Source organism: Eurytemora carolleeae, unplaced genomic scaffold (assembly GCF_000591075.1).
Source record: "Eurytemora carolleeae unplaced genomic scaffold, Eaff_2.0 scaffold644, whole genome shotgun sequence".
NCBI lineage: Eukaryota > Metazoa > Arthropoda > Copepoda > Calanoida > Temoridae > Eurytemora > Eurytemora carolleeae.
This window is the reverse complement of record NW_019396531.1, coordinates 116,637-138,636: the sequence shown is the minus strand read 5'-3', so window position 1 is coordinate 138,636 and position 22,000 is coordinate 116,637. Positions and strand designations below refer to the sequence as shown.

General features: G+C 32.1%; 2 protein-coding genes across 2 annotated transcripts; both read left to right on the top strand.

The window, feature by feature from the left end:
* Positions 1-1,364: 1,364 nt before the first annotated feature.
* Positions 1,365-9,885, top strand: LOC111704952 (UDP-xylose and UDP-N-acetylglucosamine transporter). Its single transcript, XM_023477352.1, has 11 exons — positions 1,365-1,497; positions 1,803-1,891; positions 2,657-2,746; positions 3,393-3,503; positions 4,538-4,642; positions 6,337-6,428; positions 8,575-8,647; positions 8,803-8,891; positions 9,106-9,187; positions 9,460-9,539; positions 9,781-9,885. Exons 1-11 carry the CDS (start codon positions 1,445-1,447, stop codon positions 9,868-9,870), a joined length of 954 nt encoding a protein of 317 aa, XP_023333120.1. The 5' UTR covers positions 1,365-1,444; the 3' UTR covers positions 9,871-9,885.
* Positions 9,886-11,875: 1,990 nt separating this feature from the next.
* Positions 11,876-19,714, top strand: LOC111704957 (V-type proton ATPase subunit E). The gene is made up of 10 exons (XM_023477357.1): positions 11,876-11,988; positions 12,660-12,723; positions 13,051-13,112; positions 13,413-13,469; positions 14,188-14,273; positions 15,676-15,736; positions 17,480-17,616; positions 18,045-18,115; positions 18,768-18,831; positions 19,448-19,714. Exons 1-10 carry the CDS (start codon positions 11,926-11,928, stop codon positions 19,461-19,463), a joined length of 681 nt encoding a protein of 226 aa, XP_023333125.1. The 5' UTR covers positions 11,876-11,925; the 3' UTR covers positions 19,464-19,714.
* The last annotated feature ends 2,286 nt before the right edge of the window (positions 19,715-22,000 follow it).

The following is a 22,000-nucleotide window of genomic DNA, read 5'->3' as shown; positions in this document are numbered from 1 at the left end:
TTTGTAGAACAGTACATAGTTTGAGTCTTCTGTTGGTAGTTTTTAAACAGGACGGCACGCGCTGTAGATGCTAATTGATAATTTAAATTTGCGCGGTTTGTTTGATATAATTATCAAATGCAAGTTAAGACGCCAAGGATAAGGCTTCTTCATGTAAAGAATTCAGATGTTTCTTAAATCGTTCCTATTAATTTTATTCTAGTAAGTAAGTAATTATTTATAAAATATAACACAAAACACTAATTGTTATGTGTTCTAGTGAAATTTATTCACTAACCTCAAAAACATGAGGTTGTGGGAAAATTTCTTCTAATTCCAATTTATGGTTTCATCATTATAGTTAATAATGGGTATATATTATAACTAGCACTGGTGACGGATTGTTTGTATTTTTCGACCTTTCTTTGCCAAATCATATACCTCCATGACCTATATAAGACCAAAAATCGAATTTAAATCTTAGTCGATTACCAGAAACAAAGAGTTCACTACGACTCACAGGGCGGATATAGAATTTAAGTGAGGGGGGTGCTAGAGTTATTTTGGAACAAATAAATTCAGATTTAGGAAACAAATGCGGCGCTGCAGGCGAACATTTTTTTAAGATAAATATTTTTTTCTGTTTTGCTATAGGTTTTCTTTTTTTAGTGCTTTTGAGAAGCTGTTCTAAAATTTCAGGGGGGTGCAAAGGTCCTGCCACTCCCCCCCCCCGGCCCCTTTCTAATTCAGACTTTAAACAAAATGCTATCCACAACCAGGGGCGGCTAATTATATTTTCCAGAAGGGGGGGCGGGATAATTGAATTTTTGCAGGGAATTAGGTCAAATTTATGTAAAGACCATGACCAGATGGTGGGTGAAAGGTGGAAATGTGAACCCTAAAGTTGGATTTTATAAAAAAAATCTTCATTATCTGTACAAATGGCGGTGCAGGCTAATATTCCGTTAACCTCTTCTTAAAAATCGAAAGAAAAAAGGGCTAGAAGGGGCCCGGTTTCTCTTATTTCGCTCTTAAATTTTCCAGGGATGGGACGTCCCCCCCCCCCTATAAGCCGCCTCTGTGGGCATTGGGCAACTCGGGCAACCCTGTATACTCGAAAGAAGAAAAAATACAGCTTTATAAATTATCATAGTTTTGCGAGGTAAGTCGGTTAAAATAAAAGTTGGCTGTAAGCAGAAAACTGGAACTGGATTTGCGAGGGTAGGTACGAGTCTAGTTGGAGGAGGGAGTACTAAATATATAAACCAGCTGATCACATGACTTAGTCAAGTGTCAAGTAAGTTAAAGTCATATATTTCAGTCACAATTTGACTGACAAAGATATATTTCTGTATTAATTAGAAAAATTAAAAATTTGATAGAGCAAAACAATTTCTTATTTTAATAGATAGAATGTATAAGTATATCTGATATTAAATAGTAGCTGAAAATATCATAAAACATCATGATTGGAAAGGCCGAGTTGGCGGTGATTATGGTATTGCTTGGGTGCTGCAGGTAGATTTTATATTTGATTTCAGCATTTTATAACTTTTATACACCAACACTCAGTAATGAACAAGGGTCTTGAAATAATTTGTTGTTCTTTGTGTGGGGGGGNAGATTTACAAAGACTACTGTACGGAATTCATAATGTCTGCTTCATTATATTCAAGAATCTGTGCTAAACTTCTTTCTTTCTTTACCCAATCAACAATATAAAGCCTTTTTCAAAATATTTTAAAAACAGAATACTTATTTTAACGAGGTAGGACTTTGTCTTCACAGTCTGCGGATTATTTAATCTATTGACTACTTTTCAGTAATGTGGTTTTCCTGGAGTTATTAATTCAAGAAGCGCCTGGCATTGGAAATCTTGTCACATTTACTCAATTTCTTATAATTGCCATAGGTGAGTTAAGTTTCTAGGATGAGAAAAAACTGGGGTTGAGTCTGTCCTAGAGAACGATATTTGCCACCCCACCCAACCCCTCCTATCATTTGAGTACATGACTAACTATTTAACCATTTTTATCAAAATTATTAGTACACATTAATCGTGTTTAGATCTATAATTCTATAGTTAAGTCATCAACATTCAACAATCTACTAACCTACTGAGATAGCAACTTATAAATTCAAAAAACTTGCTAGGGTTATTAATTTATGATTGTTCATGGGATCAATGTCCGCAGCTAAAATATTGAATTTAGAAACATAATTAGCTGAACTTCCTTGCAACAAACCAGAACTATCAGACAGAATTTAAAAAGAAGCAGAGATTAGCAGAATTCTGAATCAATAAATAGATCCCCCAGAGTATAATTTTTTTTCAATATTAATCAAGATATAATTTTAATTGAAATCGAATTGCCCACAGCTTACAATTGAATTGAATTTTCTTATCATTAATTATCAAACCCACGAGTCTAATTTGTGATTTATCATGTCTGCCAGCCAATGTATTTCAGTTTACTCCAGGTTCCTTCAGATTATTAGTAAAACCCGGCAATAAATTTGCTGGGTTTTCGCTGAAATGGATAAACTAAAGAATTTCAATGCCAGTATTTGGGTAAATTGTAATGTATGAATGTGGTCAAAAGAGCGTTATTTGAAATAATGCTAAGAATATGAATACAAACCTCAAGACTTAACAAATAATATAATTTCTGTTTAGAGGGATTTGTGTTCACCATGAAGTGGGGAACAGTTCCTCTGAAAGTTCCATTCAATGCTTGGTTTACTTTAGTAATCATGTACTTTCTTGGTAAGTTAATTAAAAAAAATATTTATTTCTCTTTACTTTCAGTTTAGTCACGTTATTATCAACTTTTTTTTCAAAAATTATATATGATCTGGCACCTTTGTTATTTTTGGCTAGATCACCCCAAATTTATCTTTTGAAAATATCTGTCAGAGCATGAAAACATTTTTATTTTTATTAATCTATAGAGGTCATTGTAGTTTTGAATTGGGTGCCTCTAAGTCTAATAGGAGATAAATAAAGTTAGAGCCGTCGGAGGTGTCAGATATTATGTAGCCAGACCCAGACCGGAGATAAGAAAGATTTAACTTAATATCCCGTTCCTCTAGGCCATCTTTACTTACTTGTTATACTTGAAGTCTTGAATCAACCCCACTGATAAGGACATTGTAGTTACATCTTTCAGATCCTCCAGTCTGGTACATTCATTTGTTCTTTCAGTGCTCATTAAACCTCATCAAATTTGTATACATGCAAGATTAGCTCCGGTATTGGCTGAGATATTGAAAAATGCGTTAGATGCCAAGCCTCCTTAATAAAAAATCAGAGGCCAGATTTAATGAATTGCGAATAGTAGTTTAACTATGTGTCTTTGAGTGTGCAACCCCTGCTTGCATGCCATTTGATATTGATTTATATTTACTTGCAGTTAGTGTTACGAACAACTACGCGTTAAACTTCAATATCCCTATGCCGCTGCACATGATATTCAGAGCTGGTTCCCTTCTTGCAAATATGATCATGGGATTTGTTCTTCTAGGTAATACCTTAACTTTTCACGTTTTAATAAAACATTATGATTTTACATCATATCTTAAGTATTTTTAGTTTTCAAGATAGGATAGGTTTTGATTTTGCGTTTGGATGAAATAAACCATTTGAGGGTGGTTAACATTTTTTCAAATATAGCGCGTTTTAAAAAGATCATTTTACCGCGTGTAATTTTTAGGGACCAAAATTCTGATATTTTGATACATGTCAAAGAACAGACTTAGGATTAAAGAATGTGAACTTAAAAAGTACAAAGCCCCTTTGGCATTATAACTTAAACAACTGGGCCCAATTTCGAAAATTGTTAATGCCTAGAAATGCCCCTAAACCCTCCAATAATCGTTTTTTTTGTACCGTCGCGTATAAATTATCGAGATTTTTTTTGTCGTAGTCAAAATTGGTTGAATTTTATAAACATATTTTTTCCGACTTGTTTGGACAAATTTACATTCAACATACTGCACAATGTGGTCGTAAAGATAAGAATTCTAAGAACTGATAGTTAAACCTCATCTTTTTTATATAATCAAATCTTTTCTCATTTTTACCTGTTTAAATATTCATTTCAGGGGTGTATATTGTTCAGAATCCCCCCCCCCCCCCGGGGGAAAGGTAGAACAATGATTTTGATGACTGGGGGGGGGGGGTGAAAACTTGGTCAAATAAAGGCAATTTTGTATTAGTTTTGATACTTTTTTACCAAAAAAATCATTGATTTTCTCCTCAAAATCACTTATTATTCCCAATTCAGCGAATAAAACCCTTAAAAAAACATAAATAACTTCTGGAGAAAAAAAGAACTTTAACAGAGGGGGGTAAAGAAGATGATTTTTTGAGAAAATATGCAGTACAGTCAAGAGAATATTAGAATCACTATTTAATAAAAAAAAATCCCCACCAACACAACTTGTATTGGTCAATTTTTGCATATAAAAGAAACAGATGCTCTATTTTTTAATTTATTTTTTTGTATGGGGAGGGAGGGTGAGTTTTTTCTTGTTTGTAAATATTGTGTATTGTTAGGTAAACGGTATACCTGGAGTAAATACAGTTCAGTTCTGATGATCAGTTTAGGGATTGGAACATGTACTATCATGTCCACGCAGAATAATAAAACTAATATATCAGGTAACTTTATAAATCTACAATTCTAAACTAAGTAGGTTGACTTTATTAGAGAAAGTCTGGTTTCCAGATAAAGCTGGGTTTCCCAGCTAGTTAAAAATAGTTTTTGTACCCGACGGTTGTTCGTATAAGATCATCATCACATTTGCGAAGATAGATTTAATCTCGAAGATAACTTTGACAGAAGATTGAGAATCAGGGCCCAATCCTGTGATGTCCATTACCCATAAAGTAGGGAGCATTAGTATTGGAATTGGGTCAACCTCCCATTGGGGGTTTTGTGCAAAATGAACAAAAACAAAATGGATATAATTTTTTTCGAAATCTTCCAACATTTATTTTATACATAGTTATCTGTTATGACTAATGACTATCTCAGATGCAAAAACCATTTTTGTTAGGTCAGGTTTTCTTGGTCTAACTGTTTTTTTATATGGTTTTCAAATTTTAACTCGGCATAAAATTTCCAAGAAAAACACTTTCCGAAGCTCAGCATAATTATTAGATAAATATTTAAAAATGAGTTATATTAAAGATTTCAGAAGTCAGTCCAATTTAAATATTATTACAAACCAACATAATTTGTTTTAAACGAGACCTATTGAATTATATCAAGTTTTAAAGTTTAAACTCATTTTTAATCCTGTGTGTTACTTTTGATAATTCTTCTTCTTGTAAGTGTACATTGTACATAATGTTTGAAGTTAAAGTATTATAAAATTTATTCTCTAAGAGCCAAAAAGTAGAATCTTTGAACTGTTATCTCAAAGAAAAACTTTTCCTTTGTGTTTGATGTCATGCATTCATGCATACACAATCTTTAAAATATTTACTACGTCAATTTTAAAAACTTGCTCCAAAAAAAATTCTTTTAGGACTAAAAAAGAATGGGAAATTTTTATAACTTGAAAAGATGAGATAAGTTAAGTAATATTTTTTCAATGCCTTTTTAAAATGAAAATTGTATAAAACGTTCCAAACGTTTCAGATATATTTAAATGTTAGTGGAATTTTTCCTGGGTCGGTCATAAACCATTTTTGAAATCTTTTAAGAACATTTTGACTTAGTTAATTATTAAAAAAATTTCATGTAAAATTACATAGTAAACTAAAACATTGTGGGGGTATTTTTATTGAATCGGAAGAAAATCAAAAATCAAAAGTTTTTAATTTTTATTAAGGCTTAGATAAAAAATCCCCCAAAGTCAGTAATTTTTACCAAAAGCATATATTTAAACGAAACTAACTTCAGTGGGAAAACAAATAATTTCTAAGAGAGGGGGGGAAAGAGTTTTCAAAAAATATATATATTTTACATAACCGACCAATGATTCCCTCCCTCCCCCAACAGATGGACGTTACTTAACGTCCCTTGGGACAATTAAGAAAAATAACGACGAGCTCCGCGAAGTTTTCGTGAAAAAATTCGCGCATTTGCATCTCAACAGACGATAAATTTGTAACTAACTACTTTTTCGGGGAATTACAATTGCCTACAAAACATTCCTCGCTGCGCCCTGGATGTCTTGGGAACCCTTGGTACAGTAAAATTCCCTTTACTTCCCTGTAAATTGTAAAGTAGTTAAAAATAATTAATATACCCCTGTAAATCTTTCAAAAAATACGTCTCTGATTAAAAACCAATATATATTTCAAAGTGAATTATTTATACAATAATACTAATTTTAATATTTTAGAAGGAGATGACTGGGATAATTGGTGGTTAACTATAGGAATATCTCTACTAACATTTGCTCTTTTTATGTCGGCTAGGATGGGCATATATCAGGTCAGATTATCTATATAAATACTTTCCTTGTCTGTCTGTTTGTATCCTATAAACGTCAAAACGGTTGAACCGATTGGGCCCAAATTTTGTGCGAAACCTCACNGGGGGGGGGGGGGGATACTTATTACTCTCGGGGAAATTTAAACTGCAGTGTATAAACATAACTTAGCATTGATTTTTTGCATGCGAACCTAAAATCATGAATATCACATGCATTTTTAGTCTTGAACGGACCTGAGCAAAAGTGCGCTCGCTTTTTGTAAAAATTACGACTTTTTAGACAATAAATCAATCTTAACTTCATTAATTGCGCTTGTATATTTATTCTAAAACTATGCACACAAATATGCGCTCAAAAAATTCACCTACAAAGCTTTATATGACGTCGCGCGCGCCAAAAAAAAATAAATATCTTTGAATACTTCTGTGCCAAGTTTGGCCCAAGTTAGAAGAAAAGTAGCATGAAAGATGCATCAAATTATAGCAAAATTGGGACAAGGAATTCATCTCTGAGGTCAAAAGAAATATTGGAACATTCTGACTGCGCGCTAGTAGCCAACCATTACATTATGGGTCATCTTAGTACAGATTTTACATGTTGTAAGTCGTTTTACAGGTAGCTGGGCACGAAGAATATATTTCTGGGCTAAAAATAGATATTGGAGCATTCTAACCGATGCGCTAGTAGCCGGCAGTTACATTATGGGTCATCTTACAACATATTTTACATGTTGTATGTCGATTTATATGTATTTGGGCACAAGGATTCCATTTCTTGGGGAAAAAAACTTTCGTAAGACCTCTCTGATCGGCGTGCTAGCAGCCAGCAGTCACCTTCTGGGTCATCCAGCCATATGCTTTCATGTAGCATGTCGATTCTAGGGTACTGGACACAAGGATTCTATTTCTTACGTAAAAAAATGAGTTTGAGAACTCTTATTGGCGCGCTGCTCGCCAGAGGGTAAATATGGGGTCAACCTATCAAACAGTGAGAACTATAAAAGAATTGTAGAAGATGACTAATAGACTTAAGTTATGGCTTAAAATATTCCAATGAACGTGAGACACAGTAATTGTTAAATGTAAACAGACCCCACTAAGTTACTAAGTTACTAGTAAAACTATTTGCTTAGTAGCAACATCAAATAAACTTAAAAATGCATTTAATATACATAATTTTAAGTTCGCATGCAAAAACCCAGCCTAAGCTTCCGATGCGCTAGTAGCCGGCAGTTACATTATGGGTCATCTTACAACATATTTTACATGTTGTATGTCGATTTATATGTATTTGGGCACAAGGATTACATTTCTTGGGGGGGAAAAAACTTTCGTAAGACCTCTCTGATCGGCGTGCTAGCAGCCAGCAGTCACCTTCTGGGTCATCCAGCCATATGTTTTCATGTAGCATGTCGATTCTAGGGTACTGGACACAAGGATTCTATTTCTTTCGTTAAGTTTGAGAACTCTTATGGGCGCGCTGCTCGCCAGAGGGTAATTAAGGGGTCAACCTATCATACAGTGATTACTAGAAAGTTCTTGTAGAAGAAGATGACTAATAGACTTATGGCTTAAAATATTCCAATGAACACTACTAGTAACACTATTTGCTTAGTAGCAACATCAAATAGACCAAAACATGCATGTAATTACATAATTTTAAGTTCGCATGCAAAAACCCAGCCTCCTACGGCAATGCTAAGTTATGTTTAAATTTCCCCGAGAGTAATACGTATCGTGCACCCCCCTCCATCCCCCTTTTAAAAATCCGAGGAAAAATATCAATAATTCTGCGAACTTTTTTGTTTTATATTGAACAAAACATTGATGCTCACAGATAGAGCCACAGTTAAAAGTTGAAGAGGAAGATAGGCGTGAACTGCTTAAAAGCCCAGTTTATCCTATTCTAGATCAGGGTCTTGTAAACTATTAATTGAATGTAATTTAATAATTCTGTCCCGGGCGGGAGTAAATCTGTCATTATTTAGCAATTACCTCAGCATTATGTAATAATTTGGGGCATTATCCATAGATACACTTTGATGGACAGGAGCGTCGACCTATGGGTTAATAAATGTTTATTACTTTTTCTTCTTATAGATTTAGAAATGATTCTGAAACAAATTTTTTATTTATTTATTATCAGGAGGTAATTTACGCTAAACATGGGAAGCATCCTAAGGAAGCGATGTTTTTTCTGCACGCCTTACCATTGCCAGGTATTTACAATTTTCAATGAAAAACACAAGGTTACAAAAAACCTTGTATTTCTGTTCATATGTTTTTTGGAATTTTCTATTTCTCTAGACGATATGTATGCTGGATAATAACAGTTTTTATTTGATTTATTGATTGAATATTGATTTTTTCTCAGGATTTCTTCTGCTTGCACCTGATATATACAAACATGCTGCGATAACAATCAATTCAACTCCATTCATTCTGCCATTTATTAATATTCAGGTAACTTTTTTGCGAAAATTTAATTTTTTTTAAACGATATAATTTTTTTAATTTCTTTTCTTAAATTGTCCCTCCAATAGCTCACACAATTTTGTCAGTAGAAAAAAATCTGAAATTTTCAGTTAATTTTAACTTATATTTGGAAAATATGTTTTTTTTGTCAATGATGATGAGTCCCTCGAAATTATTTCATGTTCTCAACATAATTTTACAGATGCCTAGTATGCTGTTGTATCTGATAGGAAATATAATTACACAGTACTTGTGTATCTCAGCTGTCTTTGTTTTAACTACAGGTATATTATTGGAACCCTTTCTTCACATTATTTCCCCAAAATTAAACCTTGACCATAATAAAAAAATTGTTATGCTATAGTCAGGAAAAGATAAATCATGGGTGTATGAATATTGAATANTCTTCCCAATTTAGCAAATCAAATCCTAAAACAATGTGGGCGCTCCGCGTAAACACCAAACTTCCGGACAAAAACAAATTAAATCAACAAAGGGATTTATGAGGGAAGTACATAGTATTTAATCCTTTTTAACATCATATTTTAATTTTTAGAGTGTGCTAGTTTAACAGTTACCCTGGTTGTTACTTTAAGAAAATTTCTGTCGCTTCTCTTCTCTATCTGGTACTTTCAGGAACTAAACTCTTACAATATTCATATTCAACTTATCTTAAAATAAAAACGTTATTTTCACAGACACAATATGGTATTATCATAATTCAATTGACCAACAATTATGAATTGCATGGGGTTAGGATCAATTTTCTTGATTACAAATGATAAATCTTTTATATAATTTAAATCACGTGGAAGTTCAAAGTACAGAAAAATTTATTTATTTTTTTATTATTTCTTGAATATTGGATTGTGTACAGAACCCCTTCACTACGTTGCACTGGGTAGGAACTGGTCTTGTGTTCGGTGGAACTATTCTCTTCTCAGGGAACCATCTTTATTTTTTATAAATCTCTTCGCTCATTTATTTTTTCGCTATAGCTAGCCAAACGGCTGAACCAAATTGGCTGCATATTTTTTAGTGACATAGGCTATAAAAAATTATGGATTTTTTAAATTTCACGGGACCCCGGGCACTGCTTATCATGATTTAAGACCAAGAACGGGTAAACGGCGGGATTAACTATGAGTAACCTGGGCAACATCGGGCAATTCAGCTATTAAACAGAAGATTTGAATTGATGAGAACATTTTCCCTCTTTTGTCCCATCGTTCCGTAGTTTTTGGATATTGTCATCATTTTCTTAAAGGTTACGGCATACGTGTCAAAAAGTAAGTTTTTAAAGTTTTGTTTCACTTTTGTTTTATAGTTAGCCATCTTTTACATCAGCACTTTCTTAAAAACTGGTTTTCCTGTGAATTGATTAAAAGTTTTGATTTCTAAATTGAAATATTTCCATCATTTTGTTTTAACACTAAACCTTGATGAAAATTAAGTGTATTTTATTATTGTTAGAATTTTCCTTTTTCTTTTGTACTTTTTTCCCTAGTTTTGTATATTTTCATCTTTATCTTGAATGCTTTGGCGTGTTAATAAGCAAACTTCTTCTAATATCAAGTTTTTTTAAAACATGTTAACCTTATTATTATCTTTCTCTTATACGCTAAACCAAGTTCACTTAAATATTTTCCTTCAACTATTATTAAAACTTTTCTTATCTTTTATCATTTTTACCGCCTTTTGACCAACATAACCGACCTATGATTCCCCTAACAGAGGGAAGATTAGTTACATAATGTCCCTTGGTGAAATAATTCGCGCATTTGCATCTCAAAAGACGATAAAATTGTATACATCGACTTTTTCGGGAAATTATAAATCATACTTAACCAATAACCATGGGTCCCTCGTCCAATTTTGCCTACAAAACATCCCTCGCTGCGCTCTGGATGTGTTGTAGGCAAAATAGGTCTGATGAATCCTTGGTAAAGTAAAATTCCCTAACTTCCCTGTAAAGTAGTTGTAGATAATTATTATATTAATAATTAAGTTTCCCGAGGGATTTACTTATTTTATTTTTTCACGTTTTTCCTTACAATATTACCATCTTTTTATCTTCGCTACATTCTCTCTTTTATGCTGAAATAATTTTTTCTATTGTCCTATTTTTACTCTTTTAAAATATTTTAAATTCTTTTTACTACATTTTTTTCAACAAAATTAAAGTTTTATCTATTAAAGTCGATAGTTTTCAGAGTCTCGTGGCAAATCTAGCCTAAGGAATATCTGACCGGTCAATCTAGTCAAGCAAACAGCTGGCCGGTCAATCTAGTTTAGGAAACAGCTGGCCGTTCAATGCAGTCTAGGCGACAGCTGGCCGGTCAATCTAGTTTAGGCGACAGATGGCCGGTCAATTTTGTCCGGGAAACTTCTGACCGGTCAATCTTCTCTTGGTGACAGCTGGCCGGTCAATCGAGTCTAGGAAACAATCGAGCATAGAAAACAGTTGGCCTGGGCAAGTAAGGCTATAAGAGGCCTGTAAACTTTACAATGTTTATTTTGCATAATATGAAAATATTGGTTAAGAAATTATTAAAAGTCGAATATTATTCAAATCAATAATTGCCATGTTATTGCCATACTTGAAAATCAACTGCAAATTTATTTTCATTTTTGTAATGCATCAAACTAGTCTCCACGCTGTTGATAACATTTAATCATTATCTGAAGTTGTTTTCTTCAAACAAAACAATAAGATGAAAGCACTTTGCTCAAACTAAATTGGCATTAAGTACCAAAAAGAATCTCTTTAATATTAGATTATTGAAGTTTTTATTTAACATATGTTTGTTTATAGTAAAAAAAATTATTTAAATGTGAAAATTTATTTGTAAATCATAACCAACGATTTCAAAATATGTTTTGGACTCTGATTTAAAAATCTTTGTATGCATATGTAATTTGTATTCCAAGTTTCAATTGTATTATTTTTGTATTGTATAATTCCTACACACACTAATGAGCTTCTTTTTGTTACAGAAAGCACAACCCCCCCTGCCTAATCATGAGTATGACAGACGCTGATGTTCAGAAGCAGATCAAGCATATGATGGCCTTCATTGAACAGGTAGCAGAACATAAACATGGGAGCGTATAATTACATTTTTGATCTCAAATGGAATTGGGATTGAAAGTACATTTTGGCCTTTAGGGCATTAAAATACACTTTTTGTGTCATTGTGAACTTTGGCAGGTTTGTTGTGTACATGTACTATACTTCGTAAATGTGTACAGTATTTGGGGTGTAAAAATATATAAATGACTGAAGTATCAGTAATCAAAATAAGAGATAAATTGTGCTAAACAGAATAATAAACACTCCCTTGCAATATACATTCTGCAGTATAGAATTCTTTCTGCAACTTCATCATACTTCCAATTGTTTACAATGATAACAAGAACACTGAACAGATAAAGAAAAAAATATTTCCTGCAATGCACCACTGTACCCTGACTTTTTTTTCTCTCTAATTAGGAAGAAAAAATGAATAATTGGGTTTAAAGTATCAGAGACACAGAGAGAAACTGTACAAACAAAGTCAAATTGTAAATTTTTTTCTCCGAAATCCTAATACTACACTTTTTAATTTAAAAGTAAATCGGAAAATCAAACATTTTTTCTTCAATTTATTCCTCATTGAGTTATGTTTGATTAAATTGCACTATTATAAAAGTTTTTATCGATACTTTCATTTTTTTAGAAATAAGAATTTTCCTTATAAACTAATTATAAATTAGGAGGCAAATGAGAAGGCAGAAGAAATCGATGCTAAGGCTGAGGAGGAGTTCAACATTGAGAAAGGTGATATATCTCTATTTTAACGAATTTGTAGTGTTTGTTTTTCTAAAGTATTGTTACTTTGTACGAAAACTATTCCACGACTGCCGTGCAGGCTTTCCAAAATGTTTCTCCTTAATACCTCTCTAGATTTTAGGGGTTTATTTTCATTTTTCAGGTACCTAACAGTAAAAAGAAGAAGAGATTAAAGTTGAAGAGAAATATTCGAAGGAAGTCTACGTTCGTACGTTATTAATAATAAGTCGCTCTCGGTTCAGAGAAATATTTATTAAAACGTAATATGTTCCACTTGTTTCTTGGTAAATCATACTTATTTGTTTATTACTTTAGGACGCCTTGTTCAACAACAGAGGCTGAAAATTATGGAATACTATGAGAGGAAGGAAAAACAGGTTAATTTTTTTTTCTTTTTTTTTCTTTGCACAACCAATTTTTAGCTTTTCAAAACATGTTTTTCGTCCTTTATACGGTCAACAAACTATAATAGGATATATTGTTTTCAATTGAGCACTTCATTTATTTTAACAAGTATTCGCTTGTAAACTGGGAGGGGGAGGGAGAGGATGGTTTCTGAAACAAACCTGTTCCATAAATTTGATTAGCCGGTTGGGTATTTATTATTCGATAACCAAGTTTAAAATTTTTTAACAGTGTTTTTAAAAGTATGTTTTTAACACTGTGTCTTTGAACAGGTTGAACTTCAAAAGAAGATTCAGTCAAGCAACATGCTTAATCAAGCCAGGCTCAAGGTAGACACATGGTTTTTTTTTCGTTTGACAAAAAAAATTTTTTTAAAAGTATTTTGTTTGAGTTCTTGTGATTTTTTTAACATTTTTAATATTGATTTTGAGGGTTATTATATCGTTAGAACTTAAAGGGTCAACCAAGACTGAAATAATTTTTAAAAATGTGGAACTAACATCAATTTTTTAAAATCGAGTTTGTAGCATCATTAACACCGAATATTATCAATATTTGAAAAGGATTCCGTTGAATTGTGCCAACAGAAAGAGATTGCAATATAGTTACTTTATTTTATTTTCTCCTTAAAGCCTCCATGCAAAGATGGCAATTCCCGATTTATAAAGGTTCCCTTAATCTGATCCAAAAATAAGGAAGAATCCCTCGTTTTTCTGACTCGGAAACCCAATTCTGTGAATGTTTCCATTATTTCTTATCAATTAAGAAATGAGCAAAGTCACTCTCGTAAAGAAACCGCAAATGAAAATAAGAAACAATAAAATTGATGTCTATTTCATACTTGATTAGGCAAAGCTTTTAATGGTACCGTTGTAAATCGGGCATTGTCCCTTTAAGGAACAATTATCAATATGTCGTGTCATCTACTATTTTTTACCTTAAAAACGCATTTTTTACAAACTGCTGCGACTTTCGAGGAACGGAATAGAGTACAGGGACCTATATGGGAATAATTAAAAACATTGTCAAATTTCAATTTAATTTTAGAGTTTAAAATCTCGTGACGATCATGTTGCATCTGTTCTGGATGAAGCTAAGTCTAAGCTGTCAGTATACACCAAGGATAAAGCAAAGTAAGTCCTTTCTTTTTGTTTTTGGAAAATATTCCTACTTCCTACACTATACACTATACAGTCCTACAATATACACTATACAGTCCTAATTAGAAAGACCCAGAATTAATTTACAATTAATAAGTCGACTTTACAATCTAATTTTACAAAAACGATTGATAAAACGACAATCACAAAGTAGCCATAGTCCTGCCATTTCTAAATTGTGGTCTGCCTTTTTTTAGCATTTAGCATTTTAGCCATTCGTGATAGTTCTGGTCACGTGATTTAAGTTTCAGATTTTCAAAATTTTTCATATATGAATTTTCGTATAATTTTAACACAGTTTTATATCAGTTTCTCGAGACAGGAACATCAGATAAAACTTTCATGGGTCGCGATCAAGAGCTAAAGTGATTAGCTTTCAGCCTATACCCCCTTTCATTTTTCCTCTACTGTCCCTTTAAATAAAATTTGTTTCCTCGTACATTTCAAATACTAGCAAATATTTTCTTAGTTTAAAGTTATTACTGCAGTCTGACGTTTGGACCAGTTCGAAGTTTGTACCATAACCACTGACCAGTCCGGTGGTTGTGAGTCTGATGTTTATACCGCCCGAAGTTTGATCTGTGCATTAACACCGTGCAGGCACTATAAACCACAATAAATAAAGAGTAAATTCATGACTTTATCTTAGCTATTTCTTAGTGTAGTTTCTTTGTCCGGCTAAAAATTAAAAATGTCGTGTTTCATTTTTGTCTTTGGGTCAAAAATGAACTTTAAAATGACTTGTCTTCAAAACTAGATATCCACTGAAAACGGAAAATATGCTTGATCTTTGTTTGATTTTGAAAGCTGCCTGGGAATGGAAATGGCTCTAGTCTGCCATGAGAAAGCCAGCTGCAATGCTTTGCAGACCGGTTACTTATTTTAAGCGCATGCGCCCGAAACACTCAGCTATTAAGTCAAGGAAGGTGTAGAACAATGTCGTCAATTATCGTTAGCTTAAATCACAAATAGTTAATTATAAAATTTTAATCAAATTATATTCTTTGCATCCAAATTTCGCTTATAGCGTTGACTTAAATATATATATAATATTTATTCATGGAAAACAATTAACATACACAAATGTACTCTCTTAGACTGTTTAAATGCCGAGATTCTTCTGTACTGTATATACCTACAGTACATACATCTATTAGGTTCCTTATTTTATCCTTAACATCAACTCTTTTGGTATATGAACACACACTTAGACGTTTCCGGCCCCTGATAGCTGCTTAATCCTGAGATATACTACACACATTTTTTCATTCCATCTGCTTTTTAAAATCGAATTCGTGCTTTTGCCAAAAAAAAAATTTTTGATAAAGACCTTGTCTCTCTACAAGAGTTAATTTATCAATAAAAATGTGTTCAGGTATACAAATATCCTGCAGGCTCTGTTGACCCAGGGGCTCTGTCAGATGCTGGAAACCCAGGTATTAAACATTACATCATGGGTGTATATTTTCTCGGAACATAATTCCCCCCCTTTTGAAAATAATTTTTGCCCCCAGAAGTCATGTATGTATGCGCTGAGAAGATGTCGATTTTTTTTCTCGATCATCAGACCTATCAAATTGTACAAAAAATCTGATCATTTTATGTTTTTCCTTGACCAAATATTGAGAAATATATGCAAAAAGCCCATTTAAGTTTCACCCATAGTCAGGTTTAGAGATGGAGTTTTCAAAACATATATAAATCTTACAATCATGATAAACAGATTTGGTAATTTGTTTAGTAAATGCTCCTGTTGGGTTTTTGCTATTTTCAACTAAACCGAAGATTATGGCCCTTTCATTTGGTCAAGGAAACACATAAAATGATTAGATTTTTGTACAATTTGAAAAATCTTTACAGACCTAATATTTGAGTATTGTGGAATAATCTAAATCTTCTGTCTAATTTTTGGTGACCCAACATTTTTAGTTTTATCCGGTTTTCCCGTAATAGTAATGTAATAAATATAAATCGTTCCTCGTAATTTTTAAGAAAATTATTTCCGTGTAATTGAATTTAAATCTGAAGAACGATTGAGAACAGTAATCCATGGAAGTTGTAAAATTTGAAAACTAAGACTAAAGAAAGATAAATTCATGTAAATTGTAAACATCAAATATAAATATAAATATATTTTCTTATGAAAATGCTTTTAATATTTGAAAAACTAAAGCTAAAAATTGAATTCTAGGTTTTCTTTAAAGATTCCGGCAGGTTAACAAAACATAATATTTGTACGGTTCAAAAAATTGTCTAAAACTGGTTATATAAACCATAAATATAAAATTCCTAAAATGGAATTTTTATCTTAATTCATCAGTATAGATGTTGAAGATTTAAAAATAAAAGCTTTACAAGGTGAGAATCTTGTCACAAAAAATACATTTAATTATAGAGAAGGCAATCACTGCACTTATGATCTTATTTTAGTTAACTGAATCCTGTCTATTCACAATCACATCCATTATAAAAGTACTAAATGTTAAGGATTTGCAATTTTAAGCCAACTGAACTTCAAACCTTTTCATAAAAATCGTATATATAATGTTTTTCTGAAGAAAATAATTTTTTTTTTGCTTTTTCTTTTCTTTTTCTTTTCAAAAGAAAATAATTACTTTTTCTGCTTATTCTTTTCTCTATTAATTTTTTTGCTTCATTTTTGCAAAGATAAAAAATGTTTAAATCTTTATTGATAAAATCATGCGAGATGTTTCTTGCTTTTCTGTTCTGTAGAAATTTAAAGAAAAGCTACGCCCTTTTTAATTTTTATATACCGAAGATTCATAACATTGCGTCTTAGATGAAGATATGAATTGTGTTGTTTTGATTCTGATGAAACACTTTTTACTTTAAAGACAAATATACAGATAAATCGTTATCCCGCCTTCATTGCTCGATGATTTTTCACCGAATTTTAATTTATAATCAACAAATTGTAAAATTGCTTATAAAGTAACCCCCCCCCCCCTTCCAAGTCAGGCACACAAATTAAGAACATTTTCCTCGCCTTGGAAATATTTTTCTGATAAATTAAATGATATTTTTTTTTCATTAAAACACCGATCACAAAGCTTTTAGTCCATATCTCTTTCCTGATTTAATGAATTGGGCATTATATTGATTGATTGATAGATTGATGGATTGATTGATTGATTGATTGATTGATTGATTGATTGAAGGTTTTCATCCGATGCCGTGAGGCTGACCAGCCGTTGGTGGAAGGTGTTATACCTGCTGCACAGGCAGAATACAAGTCTAAGGTTGGGAAGGATTGCACTGTTCGTCTGGACACGGAGAATTGGTTAAACAAGGATTGGTAAGATTATTGTGTTAGGTCTAGACCTTAAAAGGACTACTTCAAGAGACTCTCAATGCGGGATTTACAACTGTATCCGTAAACATATATGTGTTCGTCCGGTACAGAGATATATGTAAACTTATTAAAACCAGTTTTTATTCAGCTGCAAATTCAAGTGTTAAGTAACGTACAGTCTCTTTGTATGGAGGGGCACTTGAAATTACGCATAACAGTCCTTTAACCCCATATGAAATTTTCAAGAAAATAGATTAAAGAGGAAAAATCATTTTCTAAGAAAATCAGAGATTCTAATGTTTTCATTTTAAAAGAAATCTTGGATATAATATCTCGTAATTATCATAATTTTACTAAATCTTGGATATAATATCTCGTAATTATCATAATTTTACTAAATCTTGGTTGCTTATGAATTTGAAATTGTTTAGTATTGGTGGTCTGGAAATCCTGGCGATGAAGGGTAAGATTAAAGTTGACAACACTCTGGAGGCAAGACTAGGTAACAAGAATTTTTAGAAAACTCGGCTTTCAGGGCGCTTCACACCCATTTTCTATTACAACTTTTAATTGTGGTTCTGCCCGTGAGCCTCTGTACAGTACATTATTCCAAAAACAAAAAAGTTTTCAGATTCAATTATATTTTTTCATGCATTTTCAAAATTTTACTAAAATTTAAAAATTTGGAGACAAAATTTTTAAAATTCTAAGCATTCATCTGGGGTCATGTGAGGCCCCACAAAAAATGTATGCCCAATCGGTTCACCCGTTTTTGCGTCTTATGGATACAAACAAACTATCAAACAGACAGATATACAACTTAGAAGGAAAGTATACAGATAGATACCAAAATAAAATTAATTTGGGTTACTCTAGATTTTTATAATCAAAAAAAGGACAACAGAGGTCGAACTGAAAGAATTTGAAACTGGTTCCAATTGAGCGCCAGCTCAAATCTCGAAACACTTATTAAAATTTCCAGCTGAACCAACCATGTTTGAACCCCGTGTAGATGCGGTTCAAATTCTTGAAAGTCTGTCTCAGATGTAACATATTTATTCGAATTCATTCAAATAGTGTTTTCAAACGATTAAGGTTTTAATCTTGATTATTCAATATCGCAATTTTGCCTTTTTATATCTTATTTTTTTTAGGAATGATTTCTGAGCAGATTCTTCCCAGTATTCGTGGAGCACTTTTCGGGCCAAACCCTAACAGGTTACATTAGTTAATAAAGGATTAATTCAGATTGCTTTTTCACATTGGTGATATTTTCTCAAAATACTCCTCCCCCCCCCACACTCCTCTCTCCCTTTTGAAAATCTTTTTTTTTAGTAGTTATAAATGCCTGTTAAATTCGTTTTGTGTTCTATTTTGAGAATTGGGGAAAATAAATAAATTTTTGGTTTAAATGAAATGAAAAGTTGCCTATTGATGTCCGATTTTTCATTTTTTGGGTAATTCGGAATAAAAAAATTACTGGCTTTCCTCTTAGATTAAATGTTTTAAATTGGTTCAGCAGTTCCTAATTTTTTTTGTACAACAATGGTAGGCGCTTATACTAAAACAATGAAGACGACTTTTGATTTCAAATTTGATTTTTGACAAGCTGTTAAACAGAATGGACACACAAACATTCAAGTCAAGAAAACCTGTCAATTAAAAAAGCTTCTCATTATTTTCTCGTAAACTTTTAATTTGAAAAAAGCCTGGTAACCATCAACTTAAATAACAGTCGTCTTCATTGTATTGATACAACCACTGTGTAAAATTCCAGAAGAAATTCTGCGGCCGTACATTTTTCGGAATGTATAAATTAAACAAAATATTTCAGGAAGTTTACCGATTAAATGAACAACGATCTCTGCTGAAATCTGTTTAACTTCCGCTTTACCCAATGTTCTTTATGCTTCATAACTGATTTGTGTAATTGTGTTTTATCAACGTCATTTTTCTTGTTGCATTTCATCCCTGTATTCTAGATGGGTTCAAGAATACATTGTATTTATTTAAATTTCTAGATCTGGTGTCAATAGGTTAGATTTTATTTATTGCATATGTGAATTATTATCAATTGTCGAAATAAATGATTTTAATTATTCTTGCACTTTTTTAAAATTTTTATCTTTGTGGTTTCCCCTCGTACTGGACGGTGAAATGTTGAAAAGGGAGTTATTAAGGAAAATTACCAGCTGTTTCTGAACTAAAATTCAGGAAGTGTAGCGTTAGAATAAATTAAGTTTGGTTTTCAAGAAAGATCGATACGGTTAATGAATATTCTCGGTAAGAGTGCTGTACATATGTATAGGATAAGTTAAGACATTTTAAAAGATTGTAATGTGTACAGTGTGTCCCACGAAACATGACAGTTGGCGAATAGTTTAAAATGTCTGCATCCGGAATTTTTAAGATTTTGATACCAAAGAGAATAATGAAAAATATACGTCCGTAATATCATAGTAGAATATATTTGAGTTAAGGAGATTTATAAAGCAATAAATTACAAAAACTCTTGTTTATTTAATACAGAATATGAAGGAAATATTCAAAACTATTCACCCTGTAGATACTGAATAGAAATAATGACCCTTGAGCTGAGCATGTATTTGATTCTTGAAAGTGTTTGGTACCTAGAAAGGGTAATGAATCGTTTTCTTCAACCATCGTTTCGTTTTTTGAAAAAAAACTCGTTTTTGTAAACGAATTTGCTAAAAACAAAAACGATTGTTTTTCAAACAAAAAAATTCGGGAGTATCGGAGTTTTTGACAATTAATTTTAACTTTTTTGCAGGAAAATAAGGTTGAGAATGTTGTCTTATATTTTTTAAATTGAGATAAAATAACCTGAATGTTTTCTGACCTCGGATTTTTCAACCAAAAAATGTATTTTCTCTTTAAAAGGTCGTCATTAATGGTTGTTATGTAAGGGTCGTTGTTTCTAAAACAATCGTTTATAAAACGATTGTTTCGTTTTTTCTTCGTCGTTTATAAAACAAATCGATCGTTTTACAAGAAAATGGGAACGATCCATTTACCCAGAGAATAGAAAGTATGAAAACTCGAAAATTATCGAGATCAATTTCTTAGTCTTCCTGCCATAGGTCGTATCTATCTATCTGCAGCACTCTTGCTGAGCGTAACTATAGTGTGACTATAATTGTACCCAAACAGATTATCAAGTACAATAGATGGCAACGTAAAATTTGTGCACTCGGTGACGTTTTCATCTTTTAGAAAAACGATCGTTTCGTTATGAAAACGACGACGAAAAATCAAAAACTAAACGATCGTTTTTTTGAAAGTTCGTTTTTCAAAAATGGTCGTTTTTAAAACATTCGTTTTGAAAAACGACGACCCTTCAAGTTGCATGTATTTTTTTTTCTCAAAAACGATCGTTATTCCAAAAACGACCGTTTTTATAAATTTCTTCGTTTCGTCAACGATTGTAAATGACAACCCTTCGTTAACGATCGTTAGCATAATTATCAATAAAACTTTATTATAAAAGCGATCGTTATTCATTTTCTAAAAGTTCAAAAAGAGTGGGTCGGTTTTAAAACGATCGTCTTTGAAAACAATTGAAAAACGAAGCTAAAAACGATCGTTTTCAAAAACGATTAACAACCCTGATCTTAGTACAGCTGATGTCTTACGTCACAAGTGTCAAAAGTTTTATGTGTCCGACAAAATTATCAATAATAGTTATTTATTTCAGTGCTTATCTTTAATCTATTCGGTTGTACCTATAATAGGGTTGTTAATCGATATTAAAAACGATCATCTTGTTTTTTAAAAAATGATGGGTCACAACGAACGAACCAATTCGTTTTAACTTAATAAAGTTCGTTTAAACTTAATAAAAGCATTCGTTGTTGAAAATTTTTTCGCTAATGAATCTGAAATATATGACAATTCATTTCAATTTTTTTTCAGGAAGATAATTTTATTAATGTTTTCCGAAATTGTTATTTTTATCAAGAGAAATATTAATAACCTGAATGTTTCCTGATCTAAGGGTTTTCTGACCAAAAAATATATTTTGTCGAAGGTCAGGGAATCATGCTACATCCAGAAATTTAACCTAAGGCCGAATTTAAAGAATTTGAGCGGCGGCTTAAATTTAAGCCGTCGCTAAAATATATTTGGTTTCACTTAAAATTGTATTTAATGTTTCAAGATTTAAGTCGGCGCTCAATTGAAACCGGTTTTTGGCGGATTTTAGACGCGGCTTAAATTCATTAAATTCGGACACTAGTTAAATCAGGACTCAACAAGAAAACATAATGCTAGTTGCTATCTTTTTTTTTTAAAAAAATGAAATATGTTTGTTTAAGCTGTATTTTTATTGTTTATGTATTATCACCAGTACCTTAGTGTTGATCGAATT